At 37.9% G+C, this 27,258-nt stretch overlaps 1 protein-coding gene across 24 annotated transcripts in view; it reads right to left on the bottom strand.

Moving 5' to 3' along the window:
- LOC306852442 (neurexin-1a) overlaps positions 1-27,258 on the bottom strand; it is a 177,408-nt gene that overhangs the window by 19,048 nt on the left and 131,102 nt on the right. For 18 of the 24 annotated variants that reach the window (XM_079389254.1, XM_079389273.1, XM_079389276.1 and 15 more), the window contains 4 exons: positions 24,867-25,048; positions 8,784-8,955; positions 4,056-4,145; positions 2,480-2,796 (listed from right to left, as the gene is read on the bottom strand). In XM_079389254.1, coding sequence (XP_079245380.1) covers positions 2,480-2,796; positions 4,056-4,145; positions 8,784-8,955; positions 24,867-25,048 — 761 coding nt within the window. The remainder of the gene's footprint in view (positions 1-2,479; positions 2,797-4,055; positions 4,146-8,783; positions 8,956-24,866; positions 25,049-27,258) is intronic. The other 6 variants (XM_079389260.1, XM_079389262.1, XM_079389264.1 and 3 more) reach the window with 1 other exon arrangement.

The following is a 27,258-nucleotide window of genomic DNA, read 5'->3' as shown; positions in this document are numbered from 1 at the left end:
CTCAGCAATTTTTTCCTCATTAAAAAGTTTTACACATAAGCAAACTAATGTTACTTTGGGAAAATGTTTATGTAAACATATAATAACATCATGTGTACTCACATGGGATCAAGACACAATAATGTTAATATTACTAGCAACCTAATAAAAGCTGCTTTATTTAAAGGGCACCTATTATGCAAAATCCACATTTACATGGTGTTTGGACATAAATGTGTGTTGGCAGTGTGTGAACACAACCATCCTATAATGATAAAAATCTACCCACTGCTCATTTTTAATCCCCTTTAAACCAAGTCAGTCTCGCTAGGCCTGCCGTTATGATTCTCACGCAGTGTGAGGTCACATTGCGTAGGGCCGGGCCACGGCGGCTGATTGACAGCCCTGCATTGCCATAATTTCCACCCTCATCGTTTGTAAGCTGTCCTCCATTTTCTCTGCACTCGAGCAACTGTAACGTCAACAATGTCTCGCAAGCAATCCTTGTGTTTTGTGTTTGGATGTAAGAATGAATTTAAGAGTCTTCATTTTTCTCCCAACATCCGAGCTGCTGAGGACACTGTGGATTACTTTCATTTTTCAAGGTAATACACCTCAAAATCTACGTATATCACTCCAGACACCTTTGTGAATGTCATGTTGTTATAGTGCTTAGCATTTTAACCGTATTTGTGTGCATAAATTAAGTATTTTTAACTGATCAGCGCCGCGCTTGTGAGATTAGTTCATGCTGTTCATAGCGCGAGATTCATTTGGCTCGGTCAATTGATCCGGGGGATTTTTTTAGGATTTCATCCCACTTTCAATGTATTTGGCTTCCCACATGTACGGCTGAACACTGGTTTTCTCGCTCTCACTTATGTTGCTTTTACCAGCTGTTTATTGCTGTAAGTTAGATATGCAATGCAGAGAGATGTATACGCAGCTCATTTGCATTTAAAGCGATACACTCAAAATCAGCTCTTTTATTAGACACCCCAAAAATTACATTTTCCAGCTGTTATAATAAATTATCTGTTGGGTCTTTTAGCTTGAAACTTCACAGACACATTCTGGGGACACCCAAGACCAAATTACATCTTGTAAAAAGGGGCATAATAGGTACCCTATAAAATGAAGCAGGATGCCTCGTGGGGGCAGACTTATCGCACACTTTTGCTTGTGGAATAAATGAAATAGGGATGTAATGGTATGAAAATTTCTTATCACGATTATAGTGACCAAAATTATCACGGTTATCAGTATTATGACGGTATTGTTAAAATGTGCTAGAACTGTTCAAAAAGTACAGACACATGAATCACTTCAAGTTTTATACTTAAAAATCAACAAACAGCTAATAAAATAGATTTTTGTTTGCATAATCACTAAAACAATAACATTACCAATGAAGTCTGGATTTTAAATGAGAACTTGACTGACACCAGTTTAATAGTATGTTCAAATAAATAATGTAAATGTCCAAATAAAGCTTTGAAAAAGTTTCATATAAAGGTAAACCTCACATTTCAGCCTTTAAATAAAGAAAAGGGTTAAGTCAAAATGATAACTGATTAATAAATGACTATATTTATTTTATCTGCTCCATAAATAATTCTATATATCTTATCTGAATTGTTTAAATGTGTAGAATCCACATAAGCTTGTTTTTCATCAACTGGTCAAAATTTACTGCAGGGCATGCAAATTTGGTCCGTTTTTGGCCAGATAGAAACTGCAGTGCGCACAGACTGAATTTAAATATAAGTCTCTGTAAATCCACTCACTGACAGCAGGTGGCGCTTTATATGGAAAAGCTGAATTACAGCGGATTCCCGTGAACTCCGTGGACAAAGCAGTATTGCGATTAAGGACATTTCCTTTAGGTATTGATACATGGAGCGAAGATGAAAACAAAATGCCATCGAATCGTTTCTGAAGACAGTCAGAACCTTCAGAGGTACATTCATATAATTCATTCATTGCTATATTCATTTGTATAATTCCCTTAGCACTCTTTTAAACCCTCACAGCTTTTCCGCCCTGTTTTCACTCAAAACGAAACTACTCTATGCGCTGTGCACACGTGAGACAGTTACTTAAAACTCTCCTTTATGCTGGACAGTATTTATTTATCGTGAGTTGTTCAGATCGCGGTAATCGAATACGGTTTTAATGATAATTAAAATAATTTTAGCATGATTTATCATCAAACCGGTAATCGTTACATCCCTAAAATGAAACATGTCTGATAGTAAACAGTATGCTTTCATAGCAGTAGCGTTAAATCAAAATTTTCGTCATTGCATGATAAATCCAAAATAACCGCTATAAATGTCACTGAGTGCATCTGTAAAATTCCCTGTTTATTCTGACTTTTTCATGAATGCAAAACCCTAGTGTTTTCCAATTCACGTCACATTCTGACAAGGAAGAAAAAAAAATTGTATCAAACTCCAGCATCAGGGAATAGTGAACTAGAATTAAGTTGGACGCTGACCTGTGGAGTTGTCGTCTGCTTGCCCTGGCGGTTGGATGCGGTCGTAGTGGTGATGTCGGTGATGGAGGGTGATGTTTCTGAGCGGTTGCCTGTGGCGGAGGCGCTGGACTGGGGCGTAATGGATGAGGAGGGCATATCTCCCACCAGCCGGGCACTACCCTCCACACGTACGTTGGGGTCGCCCTCTGCGGCCATGTTGAGCACTTTTAGGCCATTGTAGTAAAGCCCTGAGAGCTGGCCCTGGAAGGGCCGACTGCCCTTCTCCCAGCCTCCGATCTTTATGGTGGTCTGACTGTTGAAGATGGTGAGCTGCCGACCTGCCAGGGAAGAACGTTACAGAAAATACAAGAGTGTTCAACGGCCCGCTCCCCCACGCCATAGAGACGCACACATACACATGCACACGCTAACAAACATAGACACGCACACACACACACAAGAAAACAGAACTGATGGAAGTCCTGATGGTAAAACACACAACAACCGTAACCTTATTTTCCCTGGGGATCATGAAGCAATAAATTACACTAATGCTAACAGCAACACTGGTAATTTATCGACTGTAATTTAATGGCTGCTGTTGGCACAAAGTAAATAAATGAAGGGGATGAGAAAGCTGGGTCCCCAAAAAATCAATGGGACTTTGCTAAAAGGACAATCAAATACATACTAAGATGAGAGAAAAAATATTCTTCATCTGTTGAAAGTACAAATTTCCCCCTTTTTTGTGTGAGAAAATTACTGTTAATCCTTAAATCCAGCAGTTTATTGCAAATTACAAAGCCTGTATGCACAGGTCTAGTAAATTTGATTGAGATTGCCTTTCAGCAAGGGCAATGGCAATTAAAATTAATTAGACTGAAATAAGGTTTATGTGAGAATGGCTTTACAGCTACATGACACATTACAAATGATTCATCATGGTTATAATTCCATTGAAAAGGGAAAGCAAGAAAACAAGCAAACTTGAAAACAAATCACTTTGAACGATTCAATTTGTTACATACATTGCAGCATGCATTCAATTATTTTCCCTTCTTGTGTGTTTAACTTGCTTGTTAAAGGGACTTCATATCTGATGCCAATAATCATTGAAGCTATTTAAGAGACATTTGCTTTGAGATTTTAACTGTGCACTTTAGCAGTTTCCAAAAGAAATATGTTTAGCATGACAAGAAGATATGCATATATAAATTAAATAGAGTGTGTACATCACTATGAATTCAAATAATTTCCACTGTGGGCTTGTACTTTAATTAGTCATTTAGATTATTACAGCTGCAAAATAACATTATTTAAACAGGTATTTTAATGATGTTAACATATTTTGTTAATGATTGAACTAACTTCAGTTATCAGTATATTACCAGTCCCTTTAACCTCTGACAGGTTTACAAGTACAGTATAACAACACATTATTGAACTGCACAGTGCATATATTACAAACTACATTTGTTTAATTTTTAAACTTGGTTATACAGGGGATTTATGTTTTAGATGGTTTATTTGCTGTGCAAAATATCACTTGCTTATGATCAAATTATCTTTTATTTAAAGTTTTAATCAGTGTTTTTACCTTTGTCGAGTAGCCATTCGTCAACTACTCGACCAAGCCGATATGGGATTCGCTGTCTAGCAATCGCCAGGCGTTCGTTATCAATGTTGCCTTTAAAGTTTAAAGAGACATTTCATTGTTAAAAATCTGAAAGGTCAAAGATTAAAACCTACAGTGAAACATATGCCTTAACTGTCTGTTTTTTTTTCTCTTATTTTCTTTCCTTCATTTTTTTTATTTGGAACACCAAGGTTGCATACATAAGAATGATGAAGCTTTTCATTCAATTAAAATTTAAGCAAACAAATTAACCCTATTTTAATAGAAGCACTATGTTAAATATGCACCTACTCTTCTCGTGTTAAGAGAAACCAACCAAACTCAATCACGTTTATACACAATATCACTCCTTTACATAATACATTTACAAAATAGTAATCTTTTAAATCTTTTTAGCAGATTTTTCATCTAGTTATACATGAAAACTAGCTCATTTTAATCTAAATATTGACATTACAGTACCATTCCAGCGTTTTGCAACCAATTTGATTTTAGCTTCACATTTGCTATCTAATCTAAGGTATTTTCAGTCATTTTTTATATAAATCTCACATTATCAGATCACAATACATTTAAAAACATCAAAGTAGCAAAAAACACTCAAAGGATTAAAGCAACAGGAAGATTATCAGTTCATCAGTAATGCATGTAAGATCAGTTCATGTTCATGTTCCCCATGTGAATCTGAAATTGCTCTGACAAAAGCTTTGACCTCAAAGATGTCTCTATGCAAACATTTAGGTGCTCATTCGCTACGGTGAGTGCCACGTGATCTTGAGCAGAAGCTGTGCTTAAATGCAGATATTTACATAAAATGTCCAGGTTGAGACAGCTACGGTAGCTCTATTGAATTGAGACTATTTGAAAACATTTACTTTACTCCCATTACGGCCCACACATAATTACCACTCCTGACTTCGCTGGAAAATTCAACACAAACCTGACTTGCTCAGATTTCCAAAGAGTATAATTACGCCTCACAATTTTTACTCTATGAGCCATTAACTTGTTATTTGTCAATCAAAAACGAGTCTGGCTTTATGATTAAAATATGAATGTATGAAAATGTTTCCTCAACAAGACGTAACAAGAGTAGAGTAGAAAGTCAGTCCGAAGCCTATGATGTGAGAAATTCAGTGTGAGAATTACTAGCAAATTTCCATTCTAATGTGTTCATATATACATTATATATACTATACATATATGCTATATACATATGCACAAATACTGACAGAATTGAAAATTCTATCATCAAACCTGTATGACTTTCTTCAGTGGAACACAAAAGGAATATCTTGTAAAAATATATTGTATGCTCTTTTTCATGTAATGAAACATTTTTGGTTTCAGATTTGTTATCTGAGCTAGATCTGTATTCACTTTAATTATGTGGAAAATAGCAGCAAAGACATTAGTCAAAAATGTCCTTTTGTGTTCTGCAGAAGAACGAACACCATACAGATTTGAAATGACAAAGCAAGGTGAGAAATTTTGGCAAATGATTCCTTTAAACCACCAAATTTAAGCTTATACCATCTCATGAGTATAGCTGCTCTAGTAGACTGCACTTTTGAGGTAAAGCTCTTTATTCTGTATCCGACACTGAAATGACATGACTAAATTGCTTCTCAAACACAATACAGTACTGTTTTTGATAGGTGATTGCAGAAGAAGGACACCCACGGACAGGGAAATAAAGCTAGGGCTGCACGTAAGGACAGATGGAGTGCTTGACTCTGGACTTGAGTTTGAGAGCGCCTATATTCTGCTGTGAGAGTGGAAAAAAGTTTGAAACTCAGTCTATTACAATGAGTCCCCCTTTCCTTTTACTTTCATGCATTTGTATTTTCTCCCCTTCTTTAATTCTGTCATATTCTACCTCCTACCATGTGCAGTCGGGTCTAACTGTGATTTATGTCCACTTGTGCACTTTACCTAGAGTAATCAAGAGTGAAAGGAGTAATTTGTCTCAGATCATAGCTTAAAAGAAACAAGACAAGAAGGGGAAAAAAGCAATAGGAGCTCTTGAGACGGGATGGATCGGATGACTAAGGGCAAGTTGCGCGCATGATTGCTTGAATGCACATAAACACACACACACACCCACCCACTCACTCACTCACACACGCACATACATACACACGCCGTGGTCATGTTCTGTTTAAATGAGGGGGCAGTTGCCTGAGGTCCTCTCGGTAAAGTGAAAATGACTGCCTAGTTAGCTTAGCATGCTAACAGTCTGAACACTCTTCCTTTGTAAAGTTTAGACACTTTCCTGTTTCAACAAAGGCATCTAAATTATCAAAGAAAACATTTCTGTGCTTTTATATCTGTTCTGCATCCATTTGTAATGTTAGGCAATACACAGTGATTTTCAAGGAGAGCAACAACACCTCAATTTATCCCTCTGCCAGTCCAAACCTCATGCTTTGGACATTTTGTGCCCAGCAGTAGCCGTGTGGCAGTAATTCTGTCAGGAACATTCCATTTTTTGTGTCCATTTAAAATGTTTACAAATGGACATAAAGCATAGGTGATTTTAAATGCTATATAGGGGGTTTCGCCCCTCACCTTTCATCAAACTGCTTTTAAAAATCTGTGATTACCCTGAGCTATCAGAACTCTAAAAAATCTTTCCATCACATTCGCTGACAACAGCAATTGCAGTTTGTTTCACTCTCAATCCTTCCCTTAACAGTCAATAAGAAACACTGTTACATTAAAGGGATAATTCCCCTAAAAATTTATATTGTGCCATCATTTACTCATCATCATGTCGTCCCAAACCCATATGACTTTTGCTTAACACAAAAGATATTTTCTTTTTTAATTAAGATTTTTTTTTTTTTTGTACAATGAAAGTAAGTGGGGTTCTGTGTTGTTTTGGTTTCCATTTAATATAAAAACAGCCAAATTCATTCAATAAAAGAACTTTGAGTTCTGCAGACGAAAAAGCTTGATGGCATAATATTCATTTTTTGGTGAAAGTATAATCCCTGCTGCAATACAAAATAAAATGCAATACAAAACACTCCTGATGTACATTCAGTGACATTTATATGCTATTTTGATTGAAGTTTTATTTTAATTTGATTTAATTTAATAAAAAAAAAAAAAGTAAAACAGACAAGACTTCAGGGAGATGAAATGATGAGTAGGGAGTTGAATAAGGGTTTCACACTGAAAATTCAATTTCTTAGTTTAATACATCCGTTATTGCTATAAGTAATTACTACATTACAACTGCAATACAATACAATCGTTAGGTGAAAGAATGACAGCATAGGTTAAGAGTTGGAGGAAAAATTGCATGCTTTCTTTGTATGCTAAAGCTATACTAGTTACAGAACTAATTGTTCAAGATAAACAAGCTCCCCATTTTGTTCTCCCTCGCTGTCAATTTAAATTCAATGCATTTATTATCTCGTCTAACGCAGAGCAGAGTCAATCAAGCGCTGATTAAAATGAAGCGGTCATGACTAATTTTCTTTTTTTAAATATTTTGTGGAAAAGTTTCTTCCATTCTGCCACGGGCATAAGATGCATTAGTATTCAGGCAATCACAAGCACACTGATCACTAAATCCACAGACACAATGGAAACAGGAAGCTGAGAGAAAATGGCCCATTACAATGGTCCATTTTAACAAGCAATTGTCTTTCACTCCAAATGAAAGACGCTGCTGGTATTTGGGTTGTTTGTTTACACTAAAACAATGAGAGGGTCTCGACGAGGAAAAACAGTATCCCTCTCTCCGTGTCTGTTTCTATTTCTATCCCTCTGTATTCTTTATAGTCCTGTTTCCAAGAACTTATGTCTATTTCAAGGATATTTGGTTTCAGCGTATGTCCTAGTTTGCCTAAACTGTTGTAAATACAAAATCAACTTGGATTTGGATAATCCTGTTAAGATTCTTACTGTTCTCCAAATTAAATAATACAAAATGCAATTATTTGCGACCAGTGTATACAGCTGAATCTAGTGCGTCTCACGAGTATACATTTGCATTTTCCCAGCACATTTTGAATTTAATGACAAGCCGTATTGAACGCAATGATGAGCAACATATGACAACGCAGCACTTATGGCAAGCATGAGATTTTCCGAGCTTCATTACCACTTCAGTCGTTGAACACTCAACATTTACCATCAACAATCTATCACGTCTGCTCCCAAGAAGAAAGAGGTTTGCGAAGATCGAGAGCAAATAATCTCTGTAATGGAAGAGATGGTTTAAGAAGAGCTTGAAGTAAAATACAAATTAAAAGACTAATACAGCCGCCTCCTTTTCATCATGATTGACAAACGAGAGCAATGGGATTATTTCTCATCTCTGATCTCGTCAAGCTTTTGTCAGGGCTTTTCAGGCGACTGAGAGGCTGGTGAATTTGATAACCCTGGCTCTGACATTTTCAGCCTTCTAAAGCCCCAAGAGCAATCATCTCTGCTGACATTTGGAAAGGATACCAGGGTTACCTTTTTTTAACTATGAGAAACCACAATCACAGACAAAGGCATTTTGTCCTTAACCCTGTGATTCAGACTCTTTTTCCTGAGCTCTGCCAGCCTTTTATTGTTCCCATTGTGAATAGCTGCATGGCTGAGATTGTATGTGTGCGTGTGTGTGTGTGTGTGTGTGTATGTGTGTGTGTGTGTGTGAACATGCGTATAAAGGCTGAGGGCTCTTACCTGTTGGGTAGCGCTCAATGACTGGCAGATCATCCACCTGCAAGGTGGCGTTACCACCACTTCTCGTAAAGCGAACTATGTGGTACTTTCCATCATTTACAAACTTTGAGGTTTCTTCAATGTTTATGTCATCAGTGCCCACATTGAACACCACTTTGATATTGCCTCTTTCCTGTAAAGAGAGAGAGAGAAAGAAAAAAATGAAGGAAAGAGGGAGATAAAGGAAGAGGACTTTAAGATTATATCATAGTCATTCTGTTCTGATTCATTCCGCCAACATAAAGTGGTCAGGTTATATGCACTGGCCTATTTTAGCACATGAACATCATATTTAGTGATCATCACTCTGTCTTAGCAACCTTGCAGAAGACAATTCTTGATTATTAATAAAGGCTCTCATAGAGAGGCAGCTATACTCCATCTTAACTGGCAGAATAACAGATGTACCGAATTTATTGAGGACCAAACAAGGTGATAGTTTATCAGCCTGTGCACAAGTTCTCCTGACAGCACAATACATCAGAAAGATTTACCACAGCTTTAATTCTCCAGCAAAAGGCAGCATTCATATTTAATAACAAAAATATTGATAATTTATGTTTTAATGAGCCTATTACATGAAGGAAATGGATAGTAATAAAGAAACCAGCAAGTATTTTTCTCCATTTTAGCAGTTTTGCGATTTCTTTTAGTGGGGATATATTTATGTCATGTCTGTGTATATAGAGAGAATACTACGATTTTAGTTCAGACAAATTCAGTGTGTATTATTGCATTTTCAATGTGATATGTAAGTGATAATGTACAGTCAGCTAGCCATTATGACAAAATAATTCCTGACAGGTTGATCAGGACACCATCGTACAGCAGGAGGTCTTGTATCACCCTAAACACGTTTATTTTGTATTAATGACCGGTTGACTGTACACTATCCTGCTAATTACATGATTACTTACCAATTAAATAAATAAATGGACATGAAATATTGATTGCAGCAGAAATTATTCAATTACAAGACAGAAAATGCTGAGTGATACAGTATGAGAGACATAATGTAGCTGATGCTTTGTAAAATGTTCAGTTAAATAGCCCAATGCTGATTATACAAAAACATTATACAGCTTTGTAGAATACTGCGGTTCAAAAAATTATAATAAATGACGGCTACACAGTATAACTGCCTGTTGTCAAAGGCAACTGATATCCTGCATAGCTATGTCTATCGTATCCCCCCGTGTCCTCTTTCTTCTCATTTTGATAATTTCAACTCAATCCCCTTTTAATCAATCCTGCAGGGTGATACAAAACCCCTCAGGTTTGTGCGTTTCTAATATATATATATATATATATATATATATATATATATATATATAAAAATAAATACAACACAGATGGAAAGACATAAACGCACATGCTGCATTTATGGCAAAAGAATATTACTAGCAGCAATCTGTAATTTTAAAGGGGGTGACGTGACTGCTGCAGATGTCAAAATAAAATTTACTGTGTCACACATTAAGCCTTGTAAACTAAATAATACTACTTTTTCATTCCCGTTCATGTTCAAAAGTTTCTCAACAAGCCTGCAGGCAGATAACATAATCGAATCAGGAAATCACAGGAAAAAAATAACCTTATAAGATTTTTCCCCTTGAAATCAGTGCCTCGAGGCAATATGCTGGTCATACAGAATAATATGTGACAGTCTCAGTGAAACGGAATCTAATCTATATTCTGATGCGCCGCTTGTCATTTTCAGTGTAAATTCTCATCAATGCATGTTTCTGTCTTATTAATGCGAGCAGTAAGGGTGAAATCGCTCTGTGTGCTTCACATCCACACCACTAGATGGCCTCAATCCTTAATGGTTTTCTATTTGATGCAGCTCAGTGGGTGGGATTGTCTTTTGCTAATTACAATAAAACGTATTCATGCGCAAACAATCTCTTCTCATGAAAGCACATGATAATAAAACTCGCTTGATCCACTTGCTGCTCGTCTTATATAAAACAGTAACTATGCCCACTCTGTGCTCTCCTTGATGACCTGCGTACCCACATACACTACTTAGTTAACTAAAAACTTGTTGAAAACTTGTTAGGAACACTATTACAAGCCTGCACAGGAATGGAAGCAATTGTGAAAATTATTATCTGACATATTTTCGACAGATGGAGGCCATTAGTTTAAAAACAACTAAATAAGCTGCTGTGGGAAGGTACAGTCCTTTCGATTGATTTGCTGCAGATTGCAAAAGCTACATGTGGCATTTCAAAATAATGAAATGAGGTGTGTATGAGAAGATCCCTTCGTGAATTCCCCCTAATTCACACCTATCTGCAGGAAGAGAGCAGGCAGAGGACAAATCTCTACACCAGACTTCATTATACCCTCCCAGGAGATGTGTGTTTTTGTCTGGATACTCACAAGCTCTCTTTTTCTGAAACACACACACATACCCCATGTTGTCATCTCCAGCTGGGCTGAAGCTGGATGTTCCTTCCGCCTCTCACACCCCATAATGAAGACAGACTCTGCCCGTTAGCCCTATCCTCTTCCCATCACCGGGAACAATGGGGCAGCGTCTCCTTCACCCTCCTCTGTGCTCTCTAACAGCATTTCTCCAGGGCCAATCTCTCATTCCCTGCACATCTTTTCAGCTTTGTGGTCAGAGAAGTGATGTGAGAGCTTGGCCTGCACTCCAGCGGGCTGTGACACGCCACGCCCTCCTCTAATTGGAGAATGACCTCTCTTTCACCCTTCCATCCAGGCTGTCCCTTCGGGTAGCTAACCTCATCCTTCATTCAGGGTTTGGCGACTGGGACCAACACCAAGGGTGGCAGGCCTTTTGAAAACTCGGAAATGACAGCGTTGAATCAACCACATCCTGGCTAGGGGGAACGTGGACATGATAATGAAGTCCACAGAGTTGGGAAGATTACTTACAAATTGTAATCCCTTACTGATTGCAAATTACATGACAAAAATTGTAGTTAGTAACGTAATCCATTACATTACACATTTTAGGTCATGTAATCAGACTACTTTTCAATTACTTTTAGATTACTTTTGACCTATCTCATCTTTTACATTTAAATAGGATAATCTTATACTATATTGAAAAAGAGTAAGAAAATATATTCCATTTGTTATCAACAGCACAAAGTGCATTAAACATTACATTATGTCAAGGTTTCCCAAACTGGGTTTATGAGGGAACTGCAGTGGGTTTATGAGTTTAATGAAAAGCTAATAACATTAGATATTAAAAGCTAATATTTACAGTAGAAAATTTACAAGATATCTTCATGGAAGATGATCTTTACTTAATATCCCAATGCTTAAACATTGAGAAAATGGCCTTTAAAGTTGTCCAAATTAAGTTCTTAGCATTGCATATTAATAATCAAAAATGAAATTTTGATATATTTACAGTAGAAAATTTACAAAGTATCTCCATGGAAAATGATCTTTACTTAATATCCTAATGATTTTTGGCATAAAAGAAAAATCAAGATTTTTGACCCATACAATGTATTGCTGGCTATTGCTACAAATATACAGTACCCGTGCAACTCATGACTGGTTTTGTGGTCCAGGGTCACAAATCATAAAAATGTTACATTAAAACAGATAATTTTAAAATGAATGAAAATAAAACAAAAAAAATTAAATATTTTATTTCTTTATTTGCATGCCATGTGACACGTCACAGAAGCATGAACATGCAAATGTGATATTTCATTATTAAAATATTTATTTTAAAATCTTCCAATAAAAATATATTAAGTGAAAGAGGATCATATCTGATATATTAGGATCAGATAACAAATAATTTGGTGAATTTGTGCATTTTAATGTGTTTGAAAGACAAACGCCATCCAAAGTAATACATGGTAAAATAACCAACAAATTGATCATTCAAATAAAATTTGTGTGTTTATCACTAGTTGATGCAATGTTGAAACACTTATTAAACCTAGAATGATTTTTGTAAATCCAGTGGTCAAATGTTGCGTCGCCACTGGACTAATGACTGATCTCTGTGTATCTGTCAACAAAACTGGAAGACTTTTTGAGAGTATAGAAACGAATGGCTATTTTAGAAAGGAAAATTGTAAATATGAAAAAGATGAATAAGGGAGAATCAATAATATACGAATAAATCTAAATGATATGTAATCCATAAAAAAGTAACTGTAGTCTTATTATGAGTATTTTAAAATGCAATTTAATCTAATTACAAGTACTTAATTTTTGGAATCTGATTACATGTAATTACTACCTAGCTCTGGAAGTCCGTAAGCATTTTTGAAGTTGGACAAGGGGCATTCACAGGGGGGTTCTTCCTGCAAGAAGTGGGCATAGTTTTAAGAGAGACACCCTACGTCCTACATTCAGTCCCGGGTGTGATAATGTCCCAGTTTCGCAGAATTTTCTGTAAAAAAAAAAAAAAAGAGAAGGCGGCTCTATTATGAATGCCTCAGGGGCTAAACATACGGGAGGGGAGAGCAAAATTGAGCCGTGACACCAAATCTCAGATTATCACAGAATAACAAATGTTTTGGGTGCTGTGCTCAGGATTTGGTGTTCGTTAAATGATCCCTGAAGCGAATGAAGGATGGGGTGTCTTTTAAAAGGAGGTTCCACACGGCTGCGTCTCGGCTGTTCCTGTCCATCTCAAACTTCATGTCACCTCTCCACCGAGGCCTGCAGTGCTGCTCTAAATATAAAGAACTAATACAACTGGATTCTCATTAGACTCAATGGGGGTTGTTATAGCAACACTGTTCTCTAGGGTTCTCTCGTTTCTTGTAGGCAATTAGATGACAACCACGGTGCCATCCTGATTGACAGAGCATTTCATCTGCTCTGGAAATGCAACGACCTCCTCTTGCCAGACACAAAAATAAATCAGTTTGTTCTGAACTTCAGAATATGTAGTTTAGAGCTGTAGGTTTCTTGTGCTTATAAATATACTTGTTACCAAATATTTATTTATTACTTAAGACAAGACACTACAGGTGAGAAAAAAAACTCATAATCATCGCCATACCCCAATTTGCATATTCATGGGACATTAAGTGAATACATTTTGTATTACAAGTTTTCTAAAATGTTATGTTTAAATATGCAAATGAGGCATTACTTAATTAAAAATAGACTAATTTGCATACATTTTTCAGACAGGAAATCTGAACATTGGATAAGGCCAGGTTCAAAATTCTTGTTTTGTTGATATATTAAGAGTTAAATGTTCTTACAGAGGGGATTTTTTTTTTTAAAGATAGGAATAAAACGGGAAAGTTTGGTGTAAGCGCTACTAAAGTGAAGATTTCTGGCTTTGTGCTTGAAAAAAAAAAAAATTCTCATTCTTGAAAAATAAAAAGACTTTAAAGGTCTGTATTGTAATTGATCTACAGACAAAAATATATATTTTGGAATGAAGACAAGTTGTGGTAACCAAATAGCCCACAATCTTAAAATTGACTGGTGCTTTAAAAAAAAAAAGTTTTGCCAGTGGTAACTTGCCTTAAAGTGCTGGTTTACCAATAAATTGAAGCTCTATCATCATTTACTCACCCTGATTGCCATTCCAAACCTGACTTTTTCTCTCTGTGAAACACAAGCTGTGAAAAAGATATTTTGGAGATTTAACTGTTTTTGTCTATATAATAAATGCTAATGGGGTCCAAAACCACCCCACTGACTTCAAAATACCATCTTTTGTGTTCCACAAAGAAAACTGCACAATTTGGAACAACATGAGGGTAAATGAGTAAATGATGACAGATTTTTCATTTTTGGGTGAACTATCCCTTTAAGCTCTAAATAAATCGATGGAATAATTGTGATATTAGTAACAGGCAAACACACAAAGGCCTGGGAAGGTTGCCCCGGAAACCTGGAGGACAGAAGAGCCACTAATGATGTGTCTTATTTAGGAAAAGGTGCAGGCAGAAGTTTATGTAGTATGACGGAGTGTGTGTGCCACAGCAGGGATGCTGATCTGCCATGGCATTCAGCTTAAATAAGCTGGTGCATCCAGGAAACCTCAGCCACTTTACATAAAGAGCCTCTCAGTAATGCTCAAGCTAATACCAAGGGAATGCGCATAATTGGATAGAACACCCAGACATGCAATATACGCTCTCATAAATAACTTGTGCTTGATATTAGATCAAAATATCACACCGTGTGTGACACTCTCCAGAGTGCATGTGTCCTTATGTTTGAGCACTGCAAGTTTGGTGAAACAGATAAATTTGTTGTGTCCGCAGAATAATTCCACTTTGGCAAGCAGTTCTTGTTGTTTCACCCCCTCCTTCTCCTCTCTTTCTTTGTGTGTCTCTCTCTCTCGTGCGCTAGCGTTCACTCGCTCGCTCTCGCAATCTCTCTTTATCTTCTGGTAAGGACTGGATCTGGTGAGATCATGAATCTTTTTGGCAGCAGAGAATTCTTTTCCAAGTTCTCTAAAAACTGAAAATAGCACTCTGTCCTAGTTCCTCTCGAACCTGAAAACCACATGCATTCAATGGGCGTTGTCTACAGATGATATCCAAGAAGTCATGCACAATGTCTCCCTCCTGCTGAGGAAAAAAACAAAAAAGGCAAACAAATACAAACGCCGGCCTGAATGCAATATCTCTCGCAGACAATATAATTTCATATTACAATCGACAAATCCAAGGCAGACTGGAGCGCTGCTATTTTTGTAGTGATCCTTGTCAACCCGTCACTGGGCTTCAATCGTAACACGTTCTTTCATGCATTGACTCTAATCTGAAGAAAAAAGCGTGGTAAACATTTAAAAAAAAAAAAATGCAAAGGAACGAGTGGGCTGAGTTTGTCACAAAGAGAGCGTTTAAAAGAACACCTGTCTCTTTTATTTTGATGAATAAATTTAAATATTCGGCTTTTACTTCTGCTGCCATCTGTCTGCTTATCCTTTCAGATACTAAAGATAGCAAAGGCACGGTTTGCCATATGGCGCACTTATTCAAGAAAAAATGGCTGACGAAGACCAAACATTAAATCGTCTGTGGCCAGTCAAACTGTTCTCCACGCCACTCGTAAATTGCATAATGACCTGGCATATAGTTTGACGTTATGTAAAAATGACAGAGCGCATGAATGACTTGTACTCAAATTATGCGGGTAAGTGGATAGAGGAAGCAAGTGTCGCGGAGTTTCGACTGAGAGAAACATTTTTCCAAAGCACAGGCTGTTTCTGCTGGGTGGAGACAGGCTTAGTCCGCACCGACGGTATGAGGTCAGCAGACACTTTGCTGTCACTCAGAGCCATGTCACATGTCACTCATGTCTGACCAGGTATGTCCTGCCCACTCAGACACAAGTGAAGCAGAAAATCAGCATCTGTCACTCTCTTTCACTTTCACCTCCATCCAAATGTGAGTGAGTGTGCGTGCATGTGTGAGCATATGAGTCTCTCGGGCTGCCCTGAGTCACTTTGACTGGAGACATCTAAAATATATACAACAAAATATGGAAAAAAGGATTTTTATATATATGGATCCATTTTCAATTTCCCTATTTTAAAGGAACAGTTCGCCTGGAAATGGGAATGATCTTTCTTCAATGGAACACAAATGGTGATTTTTCAGAATAATATCCTGGTTGTTCTTTTTCATACAATGAAAGTGAATGGAGACTGGATCTGTAATACTCTAAAACAACAAAATGCAGCATAACCTTATTATGAAACTAGTCCATATGAGTTGTGTTCTATATACTATATAGCCTTCCACTGCCATATGTTTTACCATACGAAAGTCTGAAAGTTATGAAAGTTAATACATTGATCTTTTCCTCTGCTGAGGAATTTAAATGGACTACATACACTACTGTTGAAAAATTGGGCTGTTTTTTGAAACAAAGTAATTTAGGCTTTTATTCAAAATGTAGGGACACGTTACATTAATCAAAAGTGACAGTAAAGACTTCTACATAATAAATGTTTTCTTTTCCATCAAAGAATGCTGAAAAAAAATTATCCACAAAAAATATTAAGCGGCATTGATAATAAAAAAATTTTCTAAGGCACCACATCAGCATATTAGAATGATTTCTGAAGGATTGTGTGACACTGAAAACTGGAGTAATGGCTGCTGAAAATCCAGCTCTGCTATCACAGAAATAAATTACATTTTAAAATATATTCAAATACAAAATAATTTTAAAATTCAAATGATATTTCAAAATTGTACTGTTTTACTGATCAAATAAATGCAGCCAACATTTAAAAATCATACTGAACCTTTTGAATGGTAGTGTCATATGAACAAGTTGCATGAACTACAAAAATGATGCACTATTGGTTCTCTCATCACAAATGTCTTTAGTGGTAATGACACCACTACAATCAAGACTGTAATATTATATGGCTTGTGATACTTTTTTCCTGCATTTTTTAGTCTCCATTCACTTCCATTTTATTCTTCAAAAATTCACACTCTGTGCACCATGGAAGAACAAGTCATACGAGTTTGAAACAAATAGGGTGAGTAACAATTTTTAGTGTGAACCCTCCCTTTAACATGGTCAGTGTGTCTGTTCTGCTATCACTGACATCTCAGCATAGGTGCTCTCCGAAAGCAGTTTCCTTTCACGTCCTTTCTCTCCTTCTCTCACACACACATTCCCTATCCCCTTGTCAGTACTACTGCTCACACCTCTGTACCTCTCACTGCTGAGTTAGCTGTGATTGTCAACATTCTTCAATTGGACTAATGTGCTCATTAGACTGCCCACACACTCACACACACACACACACACACACACACACACACACACACACACACACACACACAATTTTGGCATCGAGAGTGTGAGAGGTCAGAAAGTGCTAATGATTTGGTCAAACCTCAGGGGTATAATCACTTGGCTTTGACTCGTTTACAGTCATCATCCATTTCTCCTTCGCTCCTGTCCTGCTTGGAGGCTTGCATGGCTGCCACAAATGGCCGGGTGGTCCGCAGGGCATTTGGCCACGGGTTCGAGCAGCTGGCAAGCTCATCTTGAGCAGAAGAAATGTATTTAATAGGCCATTACCCCTTAAAATGTGCCGTTATGCTGAGTGAAAGAATGTGCACCAATGTTTTCTTTTTCTGTACAGTGCCTGTCTCACCGTTCCTTACAGTTCTCGCTTGTTATTTCTCGCTCTCTCTCTCTCTCTCTCTCTCTCTCTCTGCATGAGCAAGTGGCTCAATGATTTGGGGTGAACGATGACTAATGATAATCCCCAGTGATGGTGATATGATGAGATTTAAATGAACTCTGTCACAAGTGTTTAGGGTCATAAGCAGACACGGGGAGCGGGGGGAGGGATGCCACTGTCTGTTTGAAAAATCAGGACATCAAGGGCCGCTCGTTAACATGGTCAATGATCCTAAGTTAATTCACTTTCAGAAAGGCAGTCTCTGGATAATGATATCCTCCCAGCCTACAGACAGGTTTATCAAAACATTCCGTTACATCACCGAACGGTCTTGCCATTAATGTCAATACTGACATACTTAATCTCGTCAGTGGCTAAATATAATTTATGGAAATGGAAGGGAAAATCTTTTTTTTCCCCCCTTGTTAATTATGGGGTAAAACGGTACTGGAAATCTATAATGATTTCAACTGCTTTATGGACGGTTAGCGATGTAGGTACAGCTAATTTACCCTCCTACACAAGGCTGATTCATTTAGTAAATACCTTTTATGCTGGCTTAGCAGTCATCAGTCCAACAAGCATCAAAAATGGCAGACGTAGCACTGCAGAGACTCCACCAGTCACACATTAGAATTAGCCTAGATATCCAGCGCTAATCGCATCAAGACATTAAGGGCCTTTAATTTGCTCATAAACATTCCCTGCCATCCCAATGCCAAAAAGCCATATATCAGTCATGGATGCCTGATTAATTGTCATGCCAATATATTGAAATATATAATCTGTGATAATCTTAATTACAGGCATTATGTAAATGTTACATATCTTGGGCTTACGCAACTCTTGCAAGTTCATTTTAAGACGCATTTCACAAAGACATCACTGCTACCTACCACCTTGCATTCTCAAGTGAATATCTGAGCCGAGATGCGAGGAACACAATGTTCTGAGTATATGAGATGGTAAATCATAAACCACAGTCTACTGGGCATCTGATATCATTCTCGCGCTCTGAGCTTGTGTGATTTTGCTGATCGATAACACATACTGAAACAACATATCCGTGCTGCAAATTTACATAGGGCACAGGGTTCACATGTATGCGCATGCAAATACTGATGCTGCTTAAGCTTTTGGTGTAGAAAATTGCTTTTATTACAGGAACAGTTCACTAGAAATAAAATTCTGTCATGAAAACTGTGTTAAAACATGATTTGTTTTTCTTCCATGAAACACAAAAGCAGAAATTCTGAAAAACGTGCTGGTCGCGTTGATACCGTTAACGAAAAATGGTCGTTGACAAGCTTTTTTCCCATGACTAATACGAGACGACAATAAGGTCAGTAAATGCTAACTATATCAACATGCAATTTCGCTGACGATAAAAGACGAGATTAAAATGTATAACAAAAAATAAAAACTTTACCAAAATCTTTTTATTTTTGTCAAAAAAGAGAAAATATTATTACAGACTGCTGTACATGCTTCTACTACGCAAGCTTTCATATGTGCAGTTGCCACATAGCTTCTCTGTTACAAGGATACATTTTCTGCCCAGTGTTTTATTTATTTTTTGCAATCTGGCAACCATGTGCAGGTGCTTGCTCTTCATTGCAGAAGTGCTGCTGACGATGATCTGAAAACAGTGACAAGCAAGCTGGAGTTTAGCGATCTAAATGAAAGTGTCACTCATCCAGTCTGTGTTCTCTCATGAGATTTCGACTAAAATGTTTGCGATTGTGGTTGCAGAATAAATGCATATACTCAAAGTGCAATGCCTGAAATTCAAAGGTAAATTTCTCAAATGACAACAATCATTACGATTATAATTCTGAGCAAAAATATATTTTTTATCAGTTTAACCATTATACAGCATGATGAAAATATGATTTCATAGACTAAAATGCTCAGACATTTAATCAACTAAAACTTGACTAAACAAAAACAGGTTAAGGTTCACTAAATATGATAATAACTAAAACATACATTTGAGACTTATTTTATTTACTTTTATTTTATTGGACCGAATGGTCAGGATACTCTTAAAAAAATACTTATTATGTTAGGGGAAAAAAGAGAAAATCATGCAGATTTGGTACGACAAATCAGATTTTCATTTTTAGGTAAACCACCCCTTTAAGTACATCGGGGCATTGCAGCACTGTAGCTGAAGTCATATATAGACACCAGCACACATCGTAAACTCCAGGGCTCAGCTGGAGAAATCATTACCTCACCGCGCTCGGAATGCATTTGCTGAGGCAGTCGTGTAACAGTCACGCCATGATGCCACCCCTGAGAGAGCTCGCTGATTCTTCTGGGAATCAAGTTTGTGATTACAGCAGGAGTGGGCGTCAAAAAAATAGAACGCAGGAAAAATAAATAAATAAGAACACATACAACTCTTCGAAGCTCAGTGCCAAACACTTTCCCGTCCCCCTTGCCTCCACCTCCTCCACCTCAACATGTCATAGGAAATGCAGGTTCTATCAAATAGCATCCTCTGAGCAAGCGTTGGTCTTCACCTTCTATTCTGAACATTATACAGATTTTATTCATGAGGGCGGTCTGAGGCGCTGGAACTTTCTAAAACAGACCAGCACTTTGAGTGCTGGAGGAGGCGTAGAACACTATGATTACCCTAATGATCATTCACAGGGCTCGTCGGGAGCATGATTTTCTGTGAATTTCTACTCTGGGGTTTGTGTGAGAATGAATGAACAGCAGGAATTCTCAGGGGAATCTGTGTAGGTTTGAGCAAGTTCAAACAGTTGAGACCAAAAGACGGAGACCATATTGAAATTCTGGGATTTTTTCGTTTAAACCTGGAAATAAAGTTTTAAGATTTTGAAACACTTCAAACTAGGGATGCACGATATTTATAGGACCGATAAATTATCGACCGATATGAGAGAAAATTACGTAAGTTTTATTGCTCGATAAATAAATTAGATACGATAACTAGATCCGATAAAGTATGCTTGCTGGTAAATCAATCAATCAGTCTGATTTATCTGAGATTCATCTTCTTTCCGAGTGCAAGTGATTGCAGCTTTAAACTGCAGTGACTCTCAGCATGTGTTGTGCTCATTACGTCATCATTTGCAAACATGTCTTCGGCGGTCTGGAAGTTTTTCTTGGTGGCAGAGGAGGACAATGCCATTGCTATTTCCAGCGCGTGTTCAGCAAGGATTCCTTCCGAAAGGAGGAAAAAAGGCATCAAGTAGGGTTGTGACAGTGAGGAAATTTTCCCACTGGTTAATCGACGTGTGTCAACACCTCAGTGGATGGGGGGGTGGGCGTTGTTTGAGTCTTCTATCTTTTCCTCGCTTTCCTTCGGTTTTAAATAGCTTGTAAGCTCTGTGCGCGTTTTAATTTCACTTTTAAATTAGTGGCAATTCGGCGTCAAGCAGTTGTTTGTTTTTAGTTTGCTTGAGTTTTCTCACTTTCCTTTGCTTAAATAGCTTGTAAAAGCACCGTGTGTATTTTATTTTCACTTTTAAATTAACAGCAATTCGGCATCAATTACAACATACAACATAGAACATATAGCTAACTTTTATTAACAAAATGCACCATGCTATATGCCTAATATAAAATAACAGATAACTTACAAATTTTAAATATGCATGGTAGGCCTATACAAAACTGAAAATCAGTAAAGACTGAGGAACAAATAATTATAAAACGTAGAACGTTTATTAGTGAGATGGAAAGTTTTGAGGCACGGACTGCATACACCTTGATGTAAAATAATGGGAAAAATATCACAGTTTAAATAAAATAAAAATCAGCAAATACTGTGGAACCAAATAGGCTAAATGAGAAACGAATGTTAAAAAAATAAAAAAATAAATAGACCTTCCAATATCACCTTAGATAAATGGCAGGTCAACAGGCTTTTCAAAATCCAAAAATATTTTTAAAACAGACGCTTTTACATTTCGTTTTGAAATTCTTTTGTCATCGTCTTTTTCACCTCACTATTGTCAGTCAGCTCGACTCACTCTCCTCAGGTGATAAAATGAAATCTGATCTGTGATGCGCGACTGTCGTTCGTTCACAAAAATGAACCAAAATGCCTTACAGACATGATAAATATATCTAAAGAAAGCTTTAAATTGCTACTAGACAAAATAAATAAAAACGAAAACAAAAACTGTTTAATATAATCATTATCCGTGAAGATGCACTTCTCTCTAAAGGCACGTCTAATCAGGAGATGGTGAATCCTTACTATTTCCCCCGGACACATTCATGGTAATTACTTTTGCTGGGGCTTTTTCTTTATTGTGTGTATTTGAAGCAGAACTCTTCATCTGTGCTGACGGCTCGCTGCTGCTGCAGGACACTAAACCCGCAGCAGTCGAGTCGCTCTTGACAGTCGCGGCAGCACAGACTCATGTTGTTTCCACCAGCGGCAATTTTTTCATCAATAATTGATGGATGTCTAAAATATAAAGATAAGGAGAAGCCTAAAACAGGCCCGAGGTCCAGCCCGCGTCTGAACTATGATGTTAAAATTGGCCCGAAGCCCAGCCCTAGGGACATAAAAAAGTAGGAGCCCGAGTTTAAATTAAATTTAAAATAATAATAATAATAATAATAATTGGGGGCTAAAAGTGTGTTTTAATGCAAGCGTTACTGAACATGTACCGAGTAAAATATTACTGAAAATTTATTAGTAATGCCTTACACTACTGTTACAGCAAAACGTAATACGTTACTGTAATGCATTACTTTTGTAACGCCTTACTCCCAACACTGCTTAAAGACTATATAACTTTCTCATCCACGTGCACTAAAAACGTTGAATAGATGCATTTCTTTATGCATGAAATATCTGAATATAAATTTGTTGTTAATGAGTTGTTAATTGCAGATAAACCATAGTTCTGTCATAATTCTGTTGAACCATTTCTGTTACAAAGTATTGTGGTGCCTTACACAAAAAATAAAAAACATTTGAAGAGTCAGGACTGTTGTTTGCTATAGTTAGGCCAGAGCTACTAAAATATCTGTTTAATCAGTGAATCTTAGATTTTGTATTCTCCTGGGTGCACAAACTGTATCGGTATCGGCCATGAGAAGGACTTAATTATCGGTTATCGGTATCAGAAATCAGAAATCTTGTCATGAAATGAACAAGAACCACACCGTAAAATGATTTTTCTAGTCTACTTCAAAATTCCAAGTTTTCCAAGTAAATCGATGTTTTATTTGCAGATTCGTTGTAATTATTTGTGAGATTTAGTAACAATTTCTGAGTAAAAATTGTTTTAACACCAAATTTTCATGACATAAAATATAAACAATTAATTTGTTGAAAATAAAAGATTATTGGCATACATTTTACCAAAAAAATACTATTTCAGTGTTTCTGCCTCAAAATTCCAAGTTTAAATCAATCTGTCGTTTGCCGAATTGTGGTAATTATTTGTGAAATTTAGTAACAATTTTGAGTAAAAATAGTTCTACACCAAATGTTTGTGACATAAAATGTAAAATAAAATAAAATAAAATTCAGAATTGAAAATAAAACAGATTAATGGAGTACATTTTACAAGACAATACTCCTACTCTTTCTGCTTTAAAATTCCAAGTTTAAATCAATGTGTTATTTGCCAAATCGTTGTAGATATTTGTGAACTTTAGTAACAATTTCTAAGTAAAAACTGTTTCAACACCAAATGTTCATGACATAAGATGTAAAAAAAATAAATTAATAAAATTCAGAGTTGAAAATAAAAGAAAGGTTAATAGAGTACATTTTACAAGAGATAACTAGTAAATTTAACAAATATGTGACCCTGGACCATAAATCCAGTCTTAAGTCGCTGGGGTATATTTGTAGCAATAGCCAAAAATACATTGTGTGGGTCAAAATTATTGATTTTTCTTTTATGCCAAAAATCATTAGGATATTAAGTAAAGATCATGTTCCATGAAGATGTTTTGTAAATTTCTTACCGTAAATATACAAAAACTTCATTTTTGATTAGTAATATGCATTGCTAAGAACTTAATTTGGACAAGTGACCCATACTCGAAATTGGTGCTCTGCGTTTAACCCATCCAAGTGCACACACACAGCAGTGAGTAGTGAACAAATGCACACACACACACACACACCGTGAACACACACCCGGAGCAGTGGGCAGCCATGCTGCGGCGCCCGGGGAGCAGTTGGGGGTTCGGTGCCTTGCTCAAGGGCACCTCAGTCGTGGTATTGAGGGTGGAGAGAGCGCTGTACATTCACTCCCCCCACCTACAATCCCTGCCGGCCGGGGACTCGAACCCGCAACCTTTCGATTACGAGTCTGACTCTCTAACCATTAGGCCACGACTTCCCCCAAATTTTCAAATAGTTGTATCTCGGGCAAATACGGGTCAGATCCTAACGAACCATACATCAATGGAAAGCTTATTTATTCAACTTTCAGATGATATATAAATCTCAATTTCGAAATATTGACACTTAAGACTGGTTTTCCAGGGTCACATATTTGAAAAGAATCTTCAAGTAGACGTTGATTTAAACTTGGTGAGTGAGAGTATTTTCTGAGTAAAAATAGTTTGAAGTCCAATATTCCTTAAATGTATTCAAGATTCTACAACAGCTCTTGGTCTAAATTACTATATTTGTGGCACCTATCATGCGACTCTTTGCACAGACGGTCAGATGTTCTTTCAACTCACTGGATAATTCTCAAATAATGCTAGATAACAAGATCATCAGGTTTGAAACAGACTTGTGGAATTCATGCAGCTTGTTGCTCTTGCATTGAAGAAAAAGGGCTTTGCAATAAAACCAAGAAAAATTTAAAAAGGATGCATTTTCACTAGTCGCCTCAAAGTTTGTGACCCAACAGTAAGTGTGTGTTTGTTTGTGTAAGACTCACAATCTGAAGCTGCAGGTAGTCTCCCAGGCCGGAAGAGCTGTCCACCCTAACCAGCAGTGCATCCTTCTGCTGGGTGCTAAAGCCGACAGCCAGTCGGTCAGCTCGTGTGCTCGGTCTGTCGTTGGGCGGCCATGTGTACACAATGAGCCCTCCATCACGTCCGAATATGTATGTGGTTCCCGCTGCAGAACGAGAAAGAGAGAGAGAAACAGAATATTAAGTGTAAGAACATCAAAGTAAGTGGGAAAAGTATTTTCATTTTGCATGTGTGTGTGTGCGTATGCATGGCTCTGCTCCATTACACAAAGTGCGGGAGTATCTTGATGAACCCATCAGAGTGCCAGACAGCCCCTGCTGGTCCCTGATTGGCTAAATTATAGCCCTTATGTGACCCTCGCTATGCTGATGTCACCAGGAGCACCTGTGTCTGCCGAAGCATGAGCTAAACAGAGTCGCTCTCGCTACAACCACTCAACGCACGCAACTCCCCATCCGAGCCCAGGGCTGATTGAGCTGATTACAGCCGCTCTCTTCACCCGCCGACACACCGGACAATCAATCCAGCCCCAGCCCAGCGCCTACTTCTGCATGCATTTATTCTGCCAAAGGTGGGCAAACACGGCACGGACCAGACAGCTATTCCTGCTCAGCGAGACGCATCATAATGCCTGATGGAGCTAATTACAGTGTCAGAGGCAGGTAGCTTACTGTGAGCAGGGTCACTGCGATTCAGTGCCTGCAGGAAGGTTTCTCCGGGTTTTTGCATCGAGAGATAGAGAGAAACGCTACTAATGGAGTTGATCTCATTAACAGGCGGGCTGCGCTAGCTCTTTTGATCAGGCGTGACTTCAATAGCAAAACGGGGCAAAAGTGCTTCAATTGTGGCAGGTGCAGTCGGGGTAATGTTCGCAGAGCAAAGAGCTCATCAACTTCAAGATAACAGCCTCGGGAGATGCGAGACGCACTTCAACACTCTCCTCTCGGCGGAGCGTGACTGCTGCGCTTCTGAGCTCCAGATGCAGATAAGATGGGCGGCGAAGCACCACAGGGAAAAAACCCAGAGGAGGCCGGAGCTCTCAGAAGAGCAAGAGGCCCCCCGAGTTAAAGCGCTGAGAGTGGTTTCAAAAGGGCTGGGTTTTTTCCTGGCACGTTCCTCTATTTTCTGAGCCGTGCTCATTAGCTCCACTCTGTGTGATTTTCACCAGTGGACTCTTGCCGCCCCCCTTGAACGCATCTCATTGAGACTGTTTCACACCGTGTCAGCGATGGGCTTGACCCCCTCCAGGGCAGGCACATTCGCTTACACGGGTACACAAATGTTCACGAGCGCACACGGATTCACGCACAAACTAACGCCCGGTTAGTGACGACTCCCTTGACGGGCTTGTTCCAAGCGCAGGGAAATTAGCTCTGCTCATTAGCGGGGCTCAGATGGTTGAACTTCACACACACATATGCGCACAGGATCATGGATGTGAAATGGATAGGGATGAGATTTCGGCTCTGTTGAAATCTGTTTCGTGCGAACCGCTACGGCTGCCTGCCTCATATCTGTCGTTCAGTATGACGGCAATTCGCAGCTGTGGGTGAGTGAATGGATTTGCCGGGAAGGGAAGCGTAAAGCTGTGCAGAGATTTACGGGCACAAATGGGCAATGCACAGTGTGCTGAAAGTTAAAATCAGCCCAATCAACTTTTAAAAATACAAGTTGACATCTGACTATTCAAAGGGATAGTTAACCCAAAGATGAAAATTCAGCATTATTTACTCGTTGTAAGTTGTCCTTTTTAAAGAGTAATTACACAAATAAGTACTGAGTGATAATTACAACATCTTCTTACTATAATGTATAATGGATTTTGTTGAGGATCAGTTGAAAATTTACTATTATACACTGTGAAATAAAGCATTTCCATATCTCATGTTGTGTTTTCCAGAAGAAAGCTAGTCTTGCAGACATGGAACGACATGAAGGTGAGCAAATAATTAAATGTTTGGGCCAACTATCCCTTTAAAGAACAACAAACCGTAAAATAACCCCCTAAAAGAGTGATTAGTACTTTATTCAGAGAGGGCTGACTGAACATTATCCATTTCTTTTTTTAATGCAGCCACTTACCAAGTAAATAAATGAGCATGAATTATTGATTTGTGCTGAAAAAAATTATTTTGTCATAAAAAAGAGACAAAAACAGAGAGCCTGCTGGGTTCTTCGAGGCGTCGTATAGTGACATGTTTCAAAACCAATATATGTTGCACAAGTGGGAAATTTGGGTTTGAATCTGGCCTGTGTCGAGTCTCGAGCCTATTCTCCCTTTTCCTCTCCACATTCACTATCACTCGAATGGCGAAATGCTGAAAATATCTGCTGGATTCTGTGTTCGTGCAGTCG

This window comes from Barbus barbus (assembly GCF_936440315.1).
Source record: "Barbus barbus genome assembly, chromosome: 32".
Classification (NCBI taxonomy): Eukaryota; Metazoa; Chordata; class Actinopteri; order Cypriniformes; family Cyprinidae; genus Barbus; species Barbus barbus.
This window is presented reverse-complemented; position numbering and strand designations above follow the sequence as displayed.